At 44.3% G+C, this 20,157-nt stretch overlaps 1 protein-coding gene across 2 annotated transcripts in view; it reads left to right on the top strand.

Annotated features, from left to right (window-relative positions):
- LOC143281126 (uncharacterized) overlaps nucleotides 1-17,641 on the top strand; it is a 30,997-nt gene extending 13,356 nt beyond the window's left edge. For both annotated transcript variants that reach the window (XM_076586112.1, XM_076586113.1), the window contains exons 3-4: nucleotides 9,771-9,878; nucleotides 11,914-17,641. In XM_076586112.1, coding sequence (XP_076442227.1) covers nucleotides 9,771-9,878; nucleotides 11,914-15,006 — 3,201 coding nt within the window. In that variant the 3' untranslated portion in view covers nucleotides 15,007-17,641. The remainder of the gene's footprint in view (nucleotides 1-9,770; nucleotides 9,879-11,913) is intronic.
- The last annotated feature ends 2,516 nt before the right edge of the window (nucleotides 17,642-20,157 follow it).

Raw genomic sequence — 20,157 nt, 5'->3', positions numbered from 1 at the left:
AGACTCTGTCAAACTCTTAATGATTTAAAATGGACGTTGACGTCAGATTCAGACAGCCTTTCCAGCTTCGATCAATTTCATAACGGGATAGAATTCAGGAATGGTCAGGGCGTTGCATTTCTATCCCTATGCCCATGGCTTTAGTCTCAACAGCATGAGGTGGATTGAGGCTGAGGGTGTTGTTGTTTCAATCTCCCATTCCACCATGCACGTGGACACATGCCAGTGATGTGAACCCCTTCATGTGCATAAACATGAAGATGATCAAACACGCGCGTGAAATGTACGGTAATCCTAGAAAGCGTTTTTTGCTATATTATGGGAATATAGCCAGTATGCACCTACCCCAAAAAAGGAGTATGGCTGCTGTAACGAAACTGAAACTGTTTATTCAGCAAACGTCCATCGGCACTGCGATAGAACAGGTATGGATACGGCTCCGCGCGCGCGCGCTTGCGTGTGAGAGAGAGAGTGCGTGTGTGTGTGTGTTTTTTGTTTTTTGTTTTGTTTGTTTGCTTGTGTGGGAAAGAGAGAGAGAGAGAGGCAGAGACTGAGACAGTGTGTGTGTGTGTGTGTGTGTGTGTGTGTGTGTGTGTGTGTGTGTGCGTGCGTGCATCTTTGAGTGGGATAGAAGGGAGTCAAAGTGGGGATTCAGAACTACCGGAGCGGGAGTAATACCCCTTACAGCATCGAAGATGGAATAGCTATAAATGAAGAAAAAAAATCCTTTGGCACTTGCTAAATGGTGTGGAAATGAAAATGTTTCACCTGTAGAACTAATTTCCTAAAGTGAATAAATGTTGAGATGAGGACAGCCACACAGGTAACCGCCTGCTCTTGGAAACGAAGGAGCGAGTCAGGGAATCGCAGAAGAAGATGTGTATCACAGTTATCACATGCTGTTGCGTGTGTGTTTACTGGAGTGCAAATCTCTATCACCCCTCTCTCCTGTTCGCCCACAGTCCTCTCACTTCCCATCCCAGTTGTATGACAGATCGGTTTTACTCGGTTTTTGTTGTTGTTGTTGTTGTTTTTAGTAAATGAAAGAATAAGCACAGCACGTGTGTGTGTGTGCGTGTGTGTGTGTGTGTTCGTTCTTTAGTTTAGCGTTTTTTCACTGTCAGTGATATTAGACGATCAAAAACAAAAAAAAAAGTAGGGGAGTGGGGCGGGGGAAGGGGGAGGGTCACTGGGGAGGGGAGAGGGAAGAGGAAAAACAGAACAGGTATAAAAATTACCAAAAATTCATAACTAACATGCAATTACATTTAACAGTAACAATTCAATAATGATAATAATAATCAGAAACCATAAACACAAATCTGAAGTACATTAATTTAAAGGAATGTAGAAATAGGGCTATGAACTAATGCCTGTGGAAGTTCGACTATAAGAACCTCGTCAGAAATAACTTTCCAAAAATCATCTGCAGAATAGTTCTTCTCTTTGAAATACTTGGGCAAGAAGGTACGTAATTGCTGACAGTGAAACAAACAATGATGCAAGCAGAACTGCTTGCCACATATGCATGTAACATTTTTTACTGTACTTTGTCTTCAGCGCATCAAGTTTTATACGGAAGAAAGTAGAGGTTATTAATTTTGTTAGCAAGCTGATGAATTCGGTATCTTTTCTTTAATAATATCCTCGGGGAATAATGTCCCTTTATGTTTTAAAAACTTTTCCTTCCATCGGTTATGAAATCGACCCCATGCTGATTTTTCTAACAAAGTGTATGCCTCTTTTACGGAAAGACGGACATGTATTTTTTGTTGATTTTTCTGAATCTTCTGCTCCTCTTTTCGCTGCTTTATCAGCAGTTTCATTGCCATGAATGCCCACATGAGAAGGTACCCAACAAAATCAGTTCCTTTAATCCTCAAACAATGTACCAAATGATTTGCCTCAATAACTAAGTCAGGTCTTGTTTCAAGGCTAAATAATTCTAGAGCATAAAGTACTGATTTGGAATCAACAAAGAATGCTATTTTCGAGAAAACTTAGGGGTGAGGCAGTATTTTTCGAGAAAACTATTTGATGGTTCACTAGGTAAGTCAGAGCTTGTATAATAGCAATTAGCTCAGCTGTGAATATGGAAAGATGTCTTCCAATAAAATAATTTTTTTCAACTTTAAAGGCATATGTGTGTGTGTGTATGTGTGTGTGTGTGTGTGTGTGTGTGTGTGTGTGTGTGTGTGTGTGTGTGTGTGGTGTCTGTCCGGCTGAGAGTGTGTCTGTATGTGTTTGTGTATGTGTATGTTAAGAAATAGAAAGGGAAAGAGAGAGACACGGAGAGAGAGAGAGACAGAGACAGAGAAGGGGAGGAGAGAGGAAGAACGCAGATCCACTGTGTACTTTTATGTTATGCATTTTGATTTCATGAAGAGGCATATTCCTACATGTTTAAAATCTGCTGAATCAATTTCGAGTTTGATGCTACAGCTAAACCTGACACGAAGATCTCCATCCCTCTCTCTCTCTCTCTCTCTCTCTCTCTCTCTCTCTCTCTCTGTACTTCGTCTGCGCTTGTCATGATAGGGGTTGCTGGCCTAAGTCATGAAAACCAGTCAATGTTAATGTCAGTGTCAGTGTCAGTGTCACCATGGTTCTCTCCTCACACACACACACACACACACACACACACACACACACACACACACACCATCAGTTTTTAGTTATCCGTCCCACACAGCTCACCCAGTTTCTTGCCCCTTCTCGATTTCCACCTGTTTTGTTTCTCGTGAAGTTGGCAGCAGCTGATTGAAACCCCAGTCCCCAGACTGACACGGGCATCAATGACGATCAGTGTGCCCGTCACGGCGCTGCCCCGACCGTTGGAAACCTGAGTCAGGTGATCATGTCGGCCAGGCAGACACATTCATCATGGCAGTATAGAGTCCCCACCTCACAGACCCTTTGTTCGCTGTACCAGTGGAGCGTAAAACACGTTCCTATCATCGTAAATTGAGAGCAGAGAGACTCGATCCTATGACCGGAACGGCGCAGGGAAAAAAGTGGACGGCCCACTGCATCCACAGGTTTGGCGATCGATGAGGCACTGGCCTGATCGGGGTCGTTATTTTTAGACTGTCTAGACAGGTGCACGCGACGACCTGCACGTGCCCATCACTTAGCAACCGAAATGAGGTCAAAGGGGGGAAGCGTGTTGGGCAATGCGGCGTTCAGTTTGTTTCAGATTCGAGAGCTACAGAACACTTGCATTAGTTGTTAATGAGCACTCCTTGGAACTAGGACATCAATGACTATCGTAACAAGTGCGGTGATAAGCTAGGCAAATATTCACAGACAGACAGGCATATGTTCAATTTTGTTGGTGTTTTTATTACCTTTTCACTAACTGTCTCAAAGAGTATCAAGAAATAAGTATGACTCTCTGTCTGTCTCTGTCTCTCTTTCTCTCTCTCTCTCTCTCAGTATGTGTGTGTGCGTGTGCGTGTGTGTGTGTGTGTGTGTGTGTGTGTGTGTGTGAGCACACAGACTTGTATCTATATTTCAGTACCAGTAACAGGTCAGCGTTAATCCACACATAAGAAAAGATCCCTGCACTGCTGCTGCTGTTGTAAAATACAGTGTTTGATTTGTATCTGAAGCATGGGGCCAGGGGAAGATGAGGAGTAATAAATAACCATAAAGCTACAGATGGTACATGACTGAATGCCAGAGGGAACACCCCAAACAAAAGTCATTTAGGGACAGAGGAAACGACTATCAATGACATAAGATACTGATCACAGCCTTGTCTGTCATCAGATCAATGCTATACATGTCTGGGACAAAAACCATCTGGGGACAAGGAAAACACCCATCTGTATGTGTACTCTCTTTCACCACCCAGACTCTCTGATTCCCTTCAGAGAAAAAAGGAAGGGGATGGGGAGGAGGCGAGGGGTGGAGAGGTGCTGTAACAAAGGCGGCAGGAGATTGGACTATGGGGTGGATGGGGTGGTGAGAAAAGGGTACACATCAAAGTATCGAAAAGCTGTCATGTGGCGATATTGATCAACCCAAGGCTGGAAAAATGAGCGTGCAGGTGGTTTTCGTTCAAAGCGAACAGAGAAAAGCGTTGCTGCTCATTCGCTAAACTGATAATGGTCATCTGTCTCCTTTTCTGGGATACAGTTTTCATACTTTGAACTTCATGATTGAATCGTCGGCTCTCTTTCTCTCTCTCTCTCTCTCTCTCTCTCTCTCTCTCTCTCTCTCTCTCTCGCTCTCTCTATGTATATTTTGAAATTGTTAAGGCAATATGTCGCAAAAATCCATAACAGTTATAATGTCTTTGTGTTCTTTCTTTTTTTATTTTCTTTATTTTCTTCTTTTGCTTCTTTTTTTCATGATGCATCAACTTCGTCTTCTTCCCCTGATCGTGGCAGAACAGCGTTGCATGCAAGGAACATCAGGGGAGAAAACACCACAGTAGGGATTTTGTTACAGCATCGAGTTGCTGTTCTTGTTGTCTGAGAGAACGAGAGAGATTAAATCATTTGCCATTGGCAACATAAACTTGTCAGTTTTTAGGTTGACTGTGCCTGCACAAAAGCTGCGCTTGTCAAACTGACGGGACGATGGATGATTCTACTGGGGCTGTAGATTGTTCCAGCAGAGCGCTTTGTTAAATGCCGAATGTTCGTCGTGAAATAGTTCATGTGTGAGAACCATGTATCAGTCAAATCAAAACAGGATTAAGAATGCATTTCTGCTGATGCTGTGTTCTGTCACAGTCTAAATGAACGATTATATCACATAATTCAGTAGAAGTATGAGGTGCGTTAATACCATCAAGGTTGCGATGCTTTATCAGTGCAAGCTGCAAGTGTGATATGATTTGGGGGAGGTTATTCATATTTTCTGGAATATGTAGTTCATATTTAGTTAGATTTTTTTTCCTTGTTACAAAAGCGAAAACAAAACCAAAAAAAACACCAAAGGAAAAACAAATAAACAAAAAAAGTCAATATACCCAAGGTGAAACAACAGCTTCTTTGCATTTTATTCAGACATACTCAGGTAACCAGGAGACTGCAGAGATGTTTGGGTTTGATATGAACAGACCAGCCATGTGGTCGTGAAGAGTTACAGACTAAAATTTTAGGATATGAATGGAATTGTCTGTTGGACTCAAAAGGAAGAAATAACTCAACAGTGCATTTTCTCCACTGCGAAAACTGACGTGCCTGAGACACCACAGATAGCGCTGTCCACCATACTGACAGGCACTGCACGGCTCAGCCCTAGCCTGCAGTCCATGCTGCTCGCTACTCACATTTCTCAAAGTAGGTCATTGATTTATCTTTATCCAGTCTGTGAGTAAGTTGCTGATGATTGTACAACACGCAGACGCCATGTGCCGGTCTGTGTAGTCTAATCAACCGTCTATTGGCGGCTTACCTCCCGTACTTGTATTCTCTCTATGGTACATATCGGTTTGCAAGGACAGGTTGGAAGAATGATTGGCCATGCCTGAAATCTCAATCCATGAGCAGTGAACGTTTCAGTCCTGGTTCCTGGTCCTGAATTATCTCTCCTTCTGTGTCTTGTGCTCATTGCATCACACCAATTTCTTGTAACCCTTTTCATAGAACGAAGGCCACAACAGCAAAATCAGGGTGTATATCTTTGAAAATTAAATGATTCCTTATTGACTTTTTAATGTTTTGGGGGTTATGTTTTTCACAAGAGCGAATTCGGCGTATAGCCTTTAAACTTAAATGATCCCTTATCAGTTATTGACTTTTTAATGGTTTGTTTCACAACAGCAAACTCAGTGAATAGCCTTTAAACTAAAATGATCCCTTATCACTTATTGACTTTTTAATGGTTTGTTTCACAACAGCAAACTCAGTGAATAGCCTTTAAACTAAAATGATCCCTTATCACTTATTGACTTTTTAATGGTTTGTTTCACAACAGCAAACTCAGTGAATAGCCTTTAAACTAAAATGATCCCTTATCACTTATTGACTTTTTAATGGTTTGTTTCACAACAGCAAACTCAGTGAATAGCCTTTAAACTAAAATGATCCCTTATCACTTATTGACTTTTTAATGGTTTGTTTCACAACAGCAAACTCGGTGAATAGCCTTTAAACTAAAATGATCCCTTATCACTTATTGACTTTTTAATGGTTTGTTTCACAACAGCAAACTCGGTGAATAGCCTTTAAACTTACATGATCCCTTATGAACTTTTTAATGGTTTGTTCCCTCAGTGCCTTTTAATGGTGTGCGCAGTTTCGGTTCGAGCCATGGCGTGCCCTAGGTATACACCGATGATCTACATCTCTGTTGTCGGCGGCGTGAAGTGAAATAAACGTGCTCGGTAAATCACAATGATGTATCATTGCCAGTACAATCATGTCAGAAACTACAGCAGTACGCCGCAGTAAATCTAACCCAACTCTTTTCTTTCTTTAGTTCTTTCATCTTGTTTGTCTATATTTCTTACTTTCTTACTTTTTTCCCCTTTCTTTCTCAACAAAGATGTTGTTACTCTGGAAGTTGAACAGATGAATGTTTCAGGAGTGATAGATTTCTTTCTTCTGTTTTGTTCGAAAATGTCTGCATAAAGAGCCTATATATTTTCCTGAGACATTCCACCCGTCCTCCACTTCTCTCTCACATTTCTCCCTCTAGCATCACTATCATTTTTAAATACCTGCTTACAAGCATACCTCGTCTAATGACTGACGTAGGGGAGCAGGTAACTGACTTTGATCACGCGTTTCCACAGATTGTTATGTATGCAGACGGTGGGAAAAGTGAGAAATGGAGGGAGGGGGTGGTGCTGTTGATTCCAGACTGAGGCGCATTTTGTTTCCAGACAGATAAAACCCGGTGGGAAGAGACTCACTGATCCACTCAGTGACTGCAGCTGTACGGGCACCTGTCCAAGTCTACATGTTGTGGAGGCAACGATTAAGGAAACACAGAAACGATGTTGATGAGGCCTGGGAATGAGGCATTCAATCTGTTGTAGGTGTAGGACTAGGGTAGGGGTTGGGGGCATGGGGGAACTGTGGGTGTAATCTGTGTGACTATGTGTGCTTTCGTATCGTATCAGCTTCTTCATTTAGTGACTTTTCATGAGTTTCCTTTCCAGCTGGGCTTTGTTTTTCTTTTATTTATATATACATATGTAATTTGTGTTTCCGGAAATTTGCCTGCCACACACTACAGTTGCTGAATAATATACACTTATCTGGATAGTGTTTATGTGGAATAAGATACCTTTTAAGACACATTTTTATATTGACGCTGTATGGATCCCTCACTGGCAGATAGACCTTCAAGTATCATTTTATGACTCCTCAGTGTCAGTTACACTTCTTTGTTTTCTTTTTTGTTGTTGTTGTTGTTGTTGCTGCTGCTGATTTCGCACATTGTAAACCATCCGACACTTTCAGATATCGTACGAACTGAATTTCACAATTAGATTTTTTTTTTAGTTGTTTTGTATCCACACCGACACACACACACACACACACACACACACACACACACACACACACACACACACACACACACACACACACACACACACACACACACACACACACACACACACACACTCGTGGACCTGGCAAAACACATCGAAGTTCTTTCTCTCGGTTCTTTCTTTGGGAACAGAACAGAGATGAATGTACCATAGTAACTGAAAACCTCGTCAACAGCAGGGACAGTAAATCAGGCGAAGCAACACGGGGATCAGCATGGCTTGACTGTAGTGTGTGCAGCCATTCTGCTTACGCCATGATACGAACCGTCGCCCGGAACACAAGCGTTGCCGACTTATCTGTAGGGGTGAGGCAGTAACAGCGAAGATGACGAAGAGAAGATTAGGCTGAAGACTGTGGGATCACGAAGCTATTTGGCAATCGTTTTCAAAGCGATTCGCTCTCCGGGCAGGTGATTGGCCAGAACGGAACGACTTTCCATCGCTACCTGTGGAACGGGTGCAAACTGAGAGGCGTGCCCAGGTTTGGTGCTTTTGGTGTTGCTGATGGGAAAGACACGACTTGGCCGTGGTTGGGGGAGGGGTGGGGGGAGAGGGCTAAGGGAGGAAGCGGGGAGAAGGTGGTGTGAAGGAAGGGGATTAGAAGATGGGGGTTAGGGGGTGGGACGGGGGTGTAAAAATGATCGTAAGGGAGCGTTATACGAGGATGCTAGTTTAAATTTCGGATGGTTTATACTTTCTTTCTTTCTTCTTTCGTTGATCTATTTCTTCCTTTCTTTTGGTTTTTCTTTAATTTCTTGCATGATGTAGTTTTCCTTCCTTTATTCCTCCCTTAATTCTTCTTTGTTTCCATTCTCTTTTTTTCTTTCTTTTTCTTTCTTTCTCTCGTTTATTATCCTTCCCTCTTTACTTCTTGTATCTGTCTGTAAATGCTTTCCGTGACCCACGCTCCCTCTGTCTCTGTCTTTCTTTGCCTCTCTCTGTCTCTGTCTCTCTCTCTCTCTCTCTCTCTCTCTCTCTCTCTCTCTTCGCCAACTCAACTGAATGATTTACACAAGAACGCAAGTTATCTGCAATTAAAAGCTACCATGTCTAAAACTATTATCAAAGTGTATCAAAGGGGTGTCTATTTAGGTGCAAGGAAAAGATATCTGTACAATGGTATGATGCTTACATGTACTTGAGAGTTCCTTTCTCCACGCTTCTAAGTTTTACCGAGACCTGAAATGACTCAACAATCTTGACACCTTTCGCCCAACTCCCCTCTTTCTCTGTTTTCCACGTCTTATTCTAGGCAACAGAACAAAACGATATTCATAAGCAGTTCGAGAGAGGGTGAGTGGGGTGCAGCGTGGGACACTTTTCACACTCACACATACACACGCACACACACACACACACACACACACACACACACACACACACACACACACACACACACACACACACACACACACACACACACACACACACGTACCGCACCCAACTGATTCAAACCACAAACGTCGGAAATATTGACAACACGACCAACACTGCCAACTTGGAAACTGAAAACCTGCACGGCTCTCTTCCTCAGATTTTAAAACCTGTTTCCATCCAACAACAACGTCAAAAAGGTGAAAAGCTTTCACATGTCGAAGACAGAATAAAAGAAAGTACGAACTGCGAGCCAAACCGCAGAAGAATGCTTTTAAGCTCTTGCCAGAAGCAAAGCATTCGCAGACAACTTTCAGCATTCCTGACACGGTTCCAGACAGCGTTGTCTACCATCTGTTTTCAGCATTGAAAAACTGACCCGATTTATGATGCTTCGACACCCTGGTGCCAGAAAAATTGTCACTTTGCCAGTGTTTGATGTCTGTGTATTAGGACAGGTGTCTAAGGTTATGATGCTGTTCAGATCTTCGAAAAGTCATCATCGTCTTGTCAGTGTGTGTGTGTGTGTGTGTGTGTGTGTGTGTGTGTGTGTGTGTGTGTGTGTGTGTGTGTGGAGGAGCTACTTTTTTAAAGTGCTCCATGAATTGAAACGCTTCGCATCATTTTGTGCGAATTATCTTCTCAGACATGTTGAAGATCGAGAACACCTGGAGTTCCGTTTCAGTCAAATTCTGTTTAAAATGAGTGTATCACGCGCGCGCGCGCGTAAACACAGACACAGACACACACAGACACACACAGACACACACAGACACACACACACACACACACACACACACACACACACACACACACACACACACACACACACACATGGTCACCACTTACTCATTCACAGAGCAGAGTTGCGTGGTTTCAGATCTCCCAGGCAGAGAAGGCCAAGAAGCTGAGGAGGAAGGAGCAGAACAGAAGAGCGGCCAAGAAGTTCCGCTCAAAACAGAAGGACCGCTACGGGGATTTGCTGAAGGTGATCCGTTTGGTTCGGTTGGGTTGTAAAGTCATTGTGGTGCGTCGCGTTGTGTTATGTTGTGTCGTTTTCTGTCGCGTTGTGTCTCGTTGTGTTGTCTCGTTTTCTATCGCGTTGTGTCGCGTTGTGTTGTGTCGTTTTCTATCGCGTTGTGTCGCGTTGTGTTGTGTCGTTTTCTATCGAACTGTGTTGTGTTGTTTTGTGTCGTTTTCTATCGCGTTGTGTTGTGTCGTTTTCTCTCGAACTGTGTTGTGTTGTTTTGTGTCGTTTTCTATCGCGTTGTGTTGTTTCGTTTTCTATCGCGTTGTGTCGCGTTGTGTTGTGTCGTTTTCTATCGCGTTGTGTTGTGTCGTTTTCTATCGAATTGTGTCGTGTTGTGTTGTGCGTTTTCTATCGCGTTGTGTCGTGTTGTGTTGTCTCGTTTTCTATCGCGTTGTGTTGTTTCGTTTTCTATCGCGTTGTGTCGTGTTGTGTTGTTTCGTTTTCTATCGCGTTGTGTCGCGTTGTGTTGTTTCGTTTTCTATCGAATTGTGTCGTGTTGTGTTGTGTCGTTTTCTATCGCGTTGTGTCGTGTTGTGTTGTTTCGTTTTCTATCATGTTGTGTCGTGTTGTTTTGTTTCGTTTTCTATCGAATTGTGTCGTGTTGTGTTGTGTTGTGTTGTGCGTTTTCTATCGCGTTGTGTCTCGTTGTGTTGTGTCATTTTCTATCGCGTTGTGTTGTTTCGTTTTCTATCGAATTGTGTCGTGTTGTGTTGTGCGTTTTCTATCGTGTTGTGTCATGTTCTGTTGTCTCGTTTTCTATCGTATTGTGTCGTATTGTGTTGTGTCGTGTCATTATCTTTCCCGTTGTTGTGCTGTGCTGTGCTGTTGTGTTATTTGTGTTGTGTTTGGGTGTGCTGTGTTGTGTTGTGATGTTCTTCTGTGCCGTGTTTTGTTGTGCTGTGTTGGTTTGTGCTGTGCTGTAGTGCTAACAGTGTTGACAGTGTTGTGTTTGGCTGTGCTGTGCTGTGCTGTGTTGTTCTTCGGGAAATGCGGCAATTCAAGGGCATCCATGAGTAATTACCTGGGTGCTGTCCGCCCCCCTTAGAGTGTAAGGAGTTAAGGACAGAAACACTTGACTGAGGGGCGCTTCCTCTCTGAAGATCTTGTACTGTCCAGCTCTCCCTAGAGTTTCTTATCACTTGTTCTTCTGTGCCGTGTTGTATTGTGCTGTGTTGTTCTGTGCTGTGTTGTACTGCTAACAGTGTTATGTTTGGCTGTGCTGCACTATGCTGTGCTGTTCTTCTGTGCCGTGTTGTATTGTGATGTGTTGTTCTGTGCTGTGTTGTACTACTAACAGTGTTATGTTTGGCTGTGCTGCACTATGCTGTGCTGTTCTTCTGTGCCGTGTTGTATTGTGCTGTGTTGTTCTGTGCTGTGTTGTACTGCTAACAGTGTTATGTTTGGCTGTACTGCACTATGCTGTGCTGTTCTTCTGTGCCGTGTTGTATTGTGCTGTGTTGTTCTGTGCTGTGTTGTACTGCTAACAGTGTTATGTTTGGCTGTGCTGCACTATGCTGTGCTGTTCTTCTGTGCCGTGTTGTATTGTGCTGTGTTGTTCTGTGCTGTGTTGTACTGCTAACAGTGTTATGTTTGGCTGTGCTGCACTATGCTGTGCTGTTCTTCTGTGCCGTGTTGTATTGTGCTGTGTTGTTCTGTGCTGTGTTGTACTACTAACAGTGTTATGTTTGGCTGTGCTGCACTATGCTGTGCTGTTCTTCTGTGCCGTGTTGTGGTGTGACGTGTTGTTCTGTGCTGTGGTGTACTGTTCTGAAGCAAAATCATCCTTGAAATCATTTGCGGTGAATAATGATAAAATCTTTTGATGTCATTGTTTATATCAGCCTAATATATGTCGGATTTAGCATTATTGCCATGAAATATGTTCCAAATGACCACAGCTTATTGCCATTGAAATATGTTCCAAATGGCCACAGCTTTCTTTCTCTATCATGTTGGGGTGTATGTTGATGAGAATTGTTTCCTTTCGTTACAGAGAATCGGACTTCTGGAGGAGGACAACGAGCAGCTTGAAGAAGACCGGATGTCGCTGATCCGCCAGAAGAACCAGATGTTGCTGCAGATGTGTGAACATCTACAGCACTGTCAGACACGTACAGACCCTCTTCTCCCCTCCCTGTCTCCTCAGGGCTGTCAACGTCCCCTCAGCTCTCAGACATGCCCGCCACTTTCACCACCGCCGTCCTCCCTCCTTGAAATATGTCAGCGTCCACAGAACTGTCAGAGCCCTCCTCGCGATTCTTCACATGATGCTTCGAAGGCATCCGTTATTAACGGTGATGAAAATAATACTGAAGTATTCAATGCGATGGATAAGCTTCAGCAAAACGCTAGCTCTGACGGAGAAATGTCATCACGTAGTGCTCTATGTGAACCGTCTGCCTCAGCCACCCCGCATCAGGAAATCTCCAAAGCGCCAGGTTTTGAGTGTGGTGTGATGTTTCTCCAGATTGCTGACGGCAAAGTGCGTGTGGTGAGAGCACAGAACCCATTGAAGAGACTCACCGTTAAAGTGACTGACACACCTGACAATTCTACACCTGACGCCAAAACGCCAACCGCAGGTGAAGAACCGTCGAGTGATGAAACTCGGTCCTCAGCTGAAAAAACAGCCAGTGAAAGAAGTTCGTCCAGCGACAAATTCCTGCCGTCTGGGCAACATCCCTCGTGTTCCTATACTACTTTGCACCAACACACACCCAAGGAGAGAAGCCTGATGCTTTATCATCTGAATACATCTGGAGGTCTGCCGTTTTTTGTCCTACGTAACAGCGTCCCAAGTGGTGAACAACGTGAAGATGAAAGAGAAGACCAAGAGCACAGCACAGCAAGAACAGGAGAATCTCTGTCTCAATGTACAGTACAGGGAATTCGGGGTCACACTGTCACGTCTCCTAACGCCCCATCTTCTTCATCAAAAGCTAAGTCCAAACGCAAGGTTTCAAAGAAAGACAATGACTGTGAAAGCTTTCCAGTGAGAAAACGCAGGAAAAAGTCCAAAGCAACTATACGCTGCCCTCCGTCTACGTCTGTACGAAAACCAGCACAGCCCTCTCCAGCACAGCCCTCTCCAGCACAGCCCTCTCCGTCATCAGCACAGCCCTCTCCGTCATCGGCACAGCCCTCTCCAGCACAGCCCTCTCCAGCACAGCCCTCTCCGTCATCAGCACAGCCCTCTCCGTCATCAGCACAGCCCTCTCCGTCATCAGCACAGCCCTCTCCGTCATCGGCACAGCCCTCTCCGTCATCGGCACAGCCCTCTCCAGCACAGCCCTCTCCAGTACAGCCCTCTCCAGGACAGCCCTCTCAGTCAGGTACCTTTGCTGTTCATGAAGACGTGGGGGGCAGAGGTGACGACCAAGGGCATACAACAACATGTATCAACAACAGCAACAAAGATGAAAAAGGGTGTGCACAGAAACACGTAAAAGAAACGTCGCTTAAGGATCAAACCAATGTCAGAAGCAACCACTTCAATCGTGATCCGTCAATTTCCAGGAAAAGTAAGACAACTCTCAATGGCAATGAAGTACTTGAAAATATCTCCGAACAAGAAAATCTTCACCAGAACAATTGTTCTTCCTTGCAGCTTGCTGAGACATCCACCGAGACATCCACGACGAATACAGATTCAAACATGTTGCTTACTACGACTTCCGATGATTACGCTGTCGAAGGTCCCGATGAACTCGCACTCGAAAGTTGCCTTCAAAACACAGAACCTGCTGATGAACCGCCCATACCTGCCGACAGTGCACACTTACCTGCAGATTGTCCACCTGTAGCACCATCAACTCTCAAAGAGTCGTCCTCCTCCAATGGTGTGTACGATTCGGAGTTTCAGAACTTTCTGACAAACTGTTTCGACAGTCTGAACAAGGAAAAAGCCGAAGATTCCATCGAGACGACACAGGGACTGATACTGCTGACATCAATGGAATTACGGATGCTTAGCACCATCAGTCAGGGTGAGGAGGGGAAAGAGGTAGACGACAGACAGGTGGATATTCTCAGATTGGACACGCCCAGTTTGGATTCACTCTGGCTGATGAACGTGCTCAGAGAAATCGACCGCCGTGATAATGGGCACGTGAGCGTCACCCAAAACGTGGACAGCCACCAGAACACTGGGGACGATCGTGGAGAGCAGTTCAACAGCTTGTCCAGTGCTGCCTGGTTGTTTTCAGGACTGAAAAGTCTGCTTCTGGATGCCGAGAACTCCGTCACTGGGACATCCACTGTCACAAAGGACCCTCCACCCACTCGGGGGTGCTACGTAGTACCAGTCCTTCCAAGCTTTGCTGAGCGGGTGTCAGAACCCAGTCTTCTAACACACTGTCCGTCATCACCAGGTCGGCTGTCGACAACAACTGGAATGAGTGCGTTCACCACAGCACACGAAGCCGGAGCAGCCGCAAGATATGGAGTGAAGGGGATGGCCACTGCAAAAGGAACTGGTGGAGCAAAGACAGCACGAAATGGCGTCAGTGCAACGGTCACGACAAGACGAGTGGTGGATGGAGTAACCAGTGCACGGGATGGGGGGAGTGGAGCAACTGTAGCAAGAGGTGGGGGGAGTGGAGCAACTGTAGCAAGAGGTGGGGGGAGTGGAGCAACTGTAGCAAGAGGTGGGGGGAGTGGAGCAACTCTAGCAAGAGGTGGGGGGAGTGGAGCAACTGTAGCAAGAGGTGGAGAGAGTGGAGCAACTGTAGCAAGAGGTGGGGGGAGTGGAGCAACTGTAGCAAGAGGTGGGGGAAGTGGGGCAACTGTAGCAAGAGGTGGGGGAAGTAGAGCAACTCTAGCAAGAGGTGGAAAAAGTGTAGCAACTCTAGCAAAAGGTGGGGGGAGTGGAGCAACTCTAGCAGGAGTTGGAGGGAGCGAGGCGCCAGCAGCACGACACGGGGGACCTGAAGCAGCCAGACCGTTACAGGCGGCAACAGTCAGCAGTTGTCCTCAGTCCCTGCCCATAGCGGAGTCGGTGACGCTGAGCTGGACAGAGTACAGCCGCCTTGTGGACTCTTTCCTCGCCAGTCTGGTTGCAGTCAGTGATGGCACTAGCCATGTGTGAAACCTCTGATCACTTTGGGAATCCGCACTGCCGACCTGTCCTGTCGCTGGACACTTCGTCTGATTATTGAGAGAATGGGATGGGGGTAGGAAGCGATGGGAACAGGTCTTCCACATTACCACCTACCCCCTAACCCCACTTCCCAATATGGTGAAAGTGACGAAGTATCCGCCGTCGGAAAATTTTGAATCCACTGTGGCAGAGGGTTCACATGTCTGGTTGACTGTCATGGTTTTTTTTGTTTGTTTTTGTTGTTGTTGTTTTTCCAGAGGACAGAGGAGATGAAAGGCGCACAAGAGCAACAGAAAGGAAACAACAACAAAGTAGAACAAAAATAAATAAACAAACAAAACGAAAACCAACTTTCCTCTAAACAGCTCTCCCCACTCTCGTGTTTCCCGTCCCGTCCCGTCCCGTCTTATCCCACCCACGTCACTCACCACCCACCTAACGCCCCCACCCCCACCCCCACCCCCCAACCCCAACCCCACCCCACTCCCACAAAAAAAAAAAAAAAAAAAAAAAAAAAAATCCGACGAGTTACAAGCCTTCCAACAGGAAGCAACAGAAGGGATCCAAACAGGAGTGGCAGTTTCGTGGTTCAGCCATCATTTACTTCTCATTTCGTTATCTGGAGGATCCGCGGGCCACGTGTCCCCCACACAGAGAGCTGAGTGACGGGGTGTTGGGCGTGGCCGTTCTGTCGATCCCTCTTTAATTAATGACCAGCTGGTTTGTTCCGCTCCTCTTCCTTCCCTGTCCTCCGTCCTTTCCTTGCGTTCCGCTCTGACGGTGACACGCTCTGTTGGGATGCTTTGTGAATGCGGAGGGCTTTTAAATGCGTGTCAGACAACGTGATGTACTCTTTACTTTGATGTGGCACGTGAGCGCACCTCCCATCTACCCCCTCCTCCCCCTTCCCCCCTCACACACACACACACACACACACACACACACATACATAGACACGCAGCGCCCGTCCACCGTGCATGACTTGTGGATTTAAGAGGGTTTTTGTTGTTGTTGTTGATGGATGTTTTTTAACTTGGTCGTTATGAATTATCAATAGACGACAGACTGATAAAGAAAGACAGTTGACTGTCTGCTTGATTGATTAGTTGCGTGACTAACAGACTGATATAAGAAAGAAACAAACAAACAACGATAGATAGATAGATTGATAGATACATAGATAGATAGACAAACTGACTGTTTACTTGATTGATTGGTTGCGTGACTAACTGATTGATAGAAGAAAGATACATACATACATACATAGATCAAATGCCCTGCGCCAAAGTATTCTTTATTTTATTTTATTTTATTTTATTTTATTTAGAAACGCCTGTATATGAATGCGTTTCAGTATGATACACTTGATATGTTATTACTTCAAATGAAAAAAGGCATGTTTTATAAAAGAAAGTCTGCGACACCCATTCTGTAATTTTCACATATCAACATCCATGAAATATTTATCTATTCATGTATTTATTCAGTTACGTTTTGTTAGTTAACTGAACTGGTTGCTTTTGTCTTTTTCATCATTATTGTATATACAGTTTTGCTAGGTCGGCAGTAAGTTATCGTGATATAACATCACGAGAGTGAAGCATGAAAACAGGAAGCTGTGGATATCTTTTTTGTGTGCGTCTAGTGCAGGAAATGAACACTTAGTGCCAGTCGTGGAGCACGCTAAACAGAATAATCTGACGGGGAGACGAAGAACGTTGATATGACCAGCCCCTGTGGCGAAGTGGTCCAGCGTCGCGGGCTGACAATGCGGGGATGCGGGTTCGAAACGTGGACACTGGTTCGGGGTGTGTATCGTATCCATCCCGCTTCCAGAGTGAAATGTACGAGCGACAGTCTGTGTCAAATGGGTCCAGGGTGACCAACTTCACGGATGCATCATTGTGAGTGTTGCTCAGCTTTACTGACCATCACTGCAGGTGTTCTGTATCTCTCGGACCCGGTTATGTCATGAAGGAAAGCAACGAGTGTAGAGCCTTGTCACACAACACCAAACCTGAAAGGACTCCTGTGTTGGTAGTCACGTCACCCTCATCCATCACCAAAACAGATAGTAAAAATTGTCCCTGGTTATGTGGCCTTGCTCTCAAGCTGGTTTCTCCCCCATTTCCGTGCTTCTGGTGAGCACCGGAATGGACGTGGTGCCGGTCTCAACTCCACCCAGTCTGGCTCCGCGTCCAAGCGATTGATTGTCGCTGTCAGTAGGGGGCTCAGTAGCAGGTGTCCCGGGTTTGCTGGATCAGAACAGGCGCCACTGAACACCTACCGAAGTGGCTCAGCAGTAGTGCATGGTCTCCTCTGGCGTGTGGCCGTATGACGACCTAACGTGGATAGTTCCCAGTGGAGTGCTGACACTGGCACTGCGGCAGATAAGCTGTGTACTGAAGGAAAGGAGGGATGGGGAAGAGTGATGTGGGGGTATGGACATTGTACTGAAAGGCGTGGGCAATGGGATCCCCCCACCCCTCAATGTTGATTTGATGTATTTATGTGTTTATCATGATGTATTTCTAATATATAGCGATGGTTGTTGAACTGTTGAACTGAGGCGAACTGTATAAATTGTTAAGCTGTACATTTTATGTAATATACGCGGATTTTGTATTTGCCGTCATCTGTGTGTGTGTGTGTGTGTGTGTGTGTGTGTGTGTGTGTGTAGTGTGTTCTTTCTTTAATATAACGTCTTTTCACTTTGAGTGATATTAGACGCATTAGACGCGTGTGTGTGTGTGTGGGGGAGGGGGAGTGCGGAGGGGGGGGGGGTCTGGCAGTCTGTGTATGTGTGTACGCGTGGGTATATGACAGAGAGAGAATTGGAAACAGGGACAGAGTCACAGAAAGAGACAGAGACAGAGAGACAGAGAGAGGTGAACGGCTAGAGTCCAGGAATCGATATGAGATATGTCCCTTTTCTTCTTCCAAGCGAGGTGGAAGAAGCACAAACAAAGTAGTAGAGAATCAAATGACACCATCCTGCTTCTTACAGTGGCCAAGCTCGCTCTTTGTAGTCTAGACTCGTGGTGATAATGCTACATTTTATGGGACTTTTTCACGGACATGTGGGAAAAAAATCTCAGCATTTTTTTTTCTGTGTCTACCAGTCTCCTCAAACACACACACACACACACACACACACAAGCAATGGCATTATCGGAAGACGCAAACGCAAGCACGTGTGTGATCAATGTGTGTGTGTGTGTAGCGGGGAGGGATTCTGTGTGTGTGTGTGTGTGTGTGTGTGTGTGTGTGTGTGTGTGTGTGTGTGTGTGTGTGTGACAGACAGATACCGACTGTGAAAAACAAGAGACAAAGACAGGTATGCCGACGATAATAAGCCAAGTTTTTTTTTAACGTTGTTGTTTTAATATTTCAGTCCATGCTAGACATTTTATTTTCAAAATATGTTTCATTATCGTCGAAAAGTGAAAAATAAAATCGACTTGTAGAACAACAATCTCATTGAACAAAAACAACATTCTTCAGACGCGATGTTAGGAGAGAGTGAGAGGGGATAGAATGGAGATATATTGGTAGAGTTTTAAAAAAAATAGAGAGAGATATATTGTGAGAGAGACTGACAGACATACATTCGGGAGACAGGCACGCAGAATACGCAAAAATCATATGTTTACACTTAATTTTGGTTGTATTTTCTCAGCTCTCTCCTGAGAGCCGTGGCAGAAATACAACATGATTATTTGCCTTAACAGTACAAATTCTGCACATCGTGTTTCTCCTTCCTCTTCACAGTGAAAAAACATACATGTTAACAAAAACATTTCTCCCTAGGCACAGCTCATTTTTCCTTCTCTAAAATGTCTTCTCTGAAAACAAAACGAAATCAAAACAAACTTAATACATACTTAACTTTTCACATTAGTACTGTATATTTAACTTTCAAGAAAACTTTTAAACTATTAAATCATTTTTACAGAACTGTAAAGCTTGCATCTCGCTCGTTAACGAAAATACCCCCCCCCCATCCCCCTTGAGGGTAATCTTTTTACCCCCATACACGGGGCGGAGGGGGGGGGGGGGGGGGGGGGGGGGCATCCATTTATGAAGACATTCCACGTATCTGGGGTTTTGTGTTATTAATAGATTATGGTATGTAAACAAAAACTACAAATTAAAGTCTAGACAACAGGCAAAAGAGAACAAAAATACAGATATCTAACTCTTATTTCGTGTTCTAGACATAGCGTTAATGTTAAACATTAATATATATATATATATATATATATATATATATACATACATACTGGCCAAGGTATTATGCATTCGTTTAAAAGAAAAGAAAAATATTTAAATATGTAACCATTCAACATTGTATAATTCTCTTTTCTTTTTAATGTTAATGTCTGACATTAGGAAAATGGTCATTTTCACTGTATGTTTGTATCTGATATTCGTTCATGGTGCAACCAAGTTCTCACACACATCTTTTCTTTATAAAGAGGGATGGGGGACAAAAAAAAACTATCAATTGTTGTTTCAAAAATGCATGCGTGTTTCCATTTTCAAATGCAACTCAATCTTTTAAGAAGAACCAAATGTGCCCGAAATGACTGTCACAGCAGACCAATCTTGACTCAACGCCATTCCTTTCTGGGAGCAAGTATACAACAAACTGACAGAGCGTCCAAGTCAAATACCAAACTACGTTTTGAATTCATTCGACGGATTGGAGTTTGAAATACAAGCAGTCTCAGCAAATCTATATATTGTCCGGTCTTCACATCTTCTGCAAAAAGGGCTTCAAAGAATCAGATCATCCTTTTTCACATTGTTCAAGCCGCTTTCCTGATTAAAAGTACTGTCAAGCTGGTTATATAGCCCGCGTCCTTTGGTAAAGCCCTTTCGATTTTTGTGCGAAACAGTAAAACTGTTCAGTTCTTTGGTCAAGGGATGTTTATCACACAGTTCTCACCCTGCAAGCATAAAAATGTCCTTTCCCAGATTGAGGCATGTCACATTGTCACACACACAAAACCTCCTCCTGGTTTGATGATGAAAGAGGCTGATGATGCAAAAACTTCATTCGCAACTTCTAATGGGAGTAATTTCAAAGGTGGTCATGCACAAAGTTATACAAATGGCCTGACATGTCTTTACTTC

The sequence above is a fragment of the Babylonia areolata genome, chromosome 4, assembly GCF_041734735.1.
Source record: "Babylonia areolata isolate BAREFJ2019XMU chromosome 4, ASM4173473v1, whole genome shotgun sequence".
Taxonomy (NCBI): Eukaryota; Metazoa; Mollusca; class Gastropoda; order Neogastropoda; family Buccinidae; genus Babylonia; species Babylonia areolata.
The sequence above is the reverse complement of the archived record's forward strand: the minus strand, read 5'-3'. Positions and strand labels throughout refer to the sequence as shown.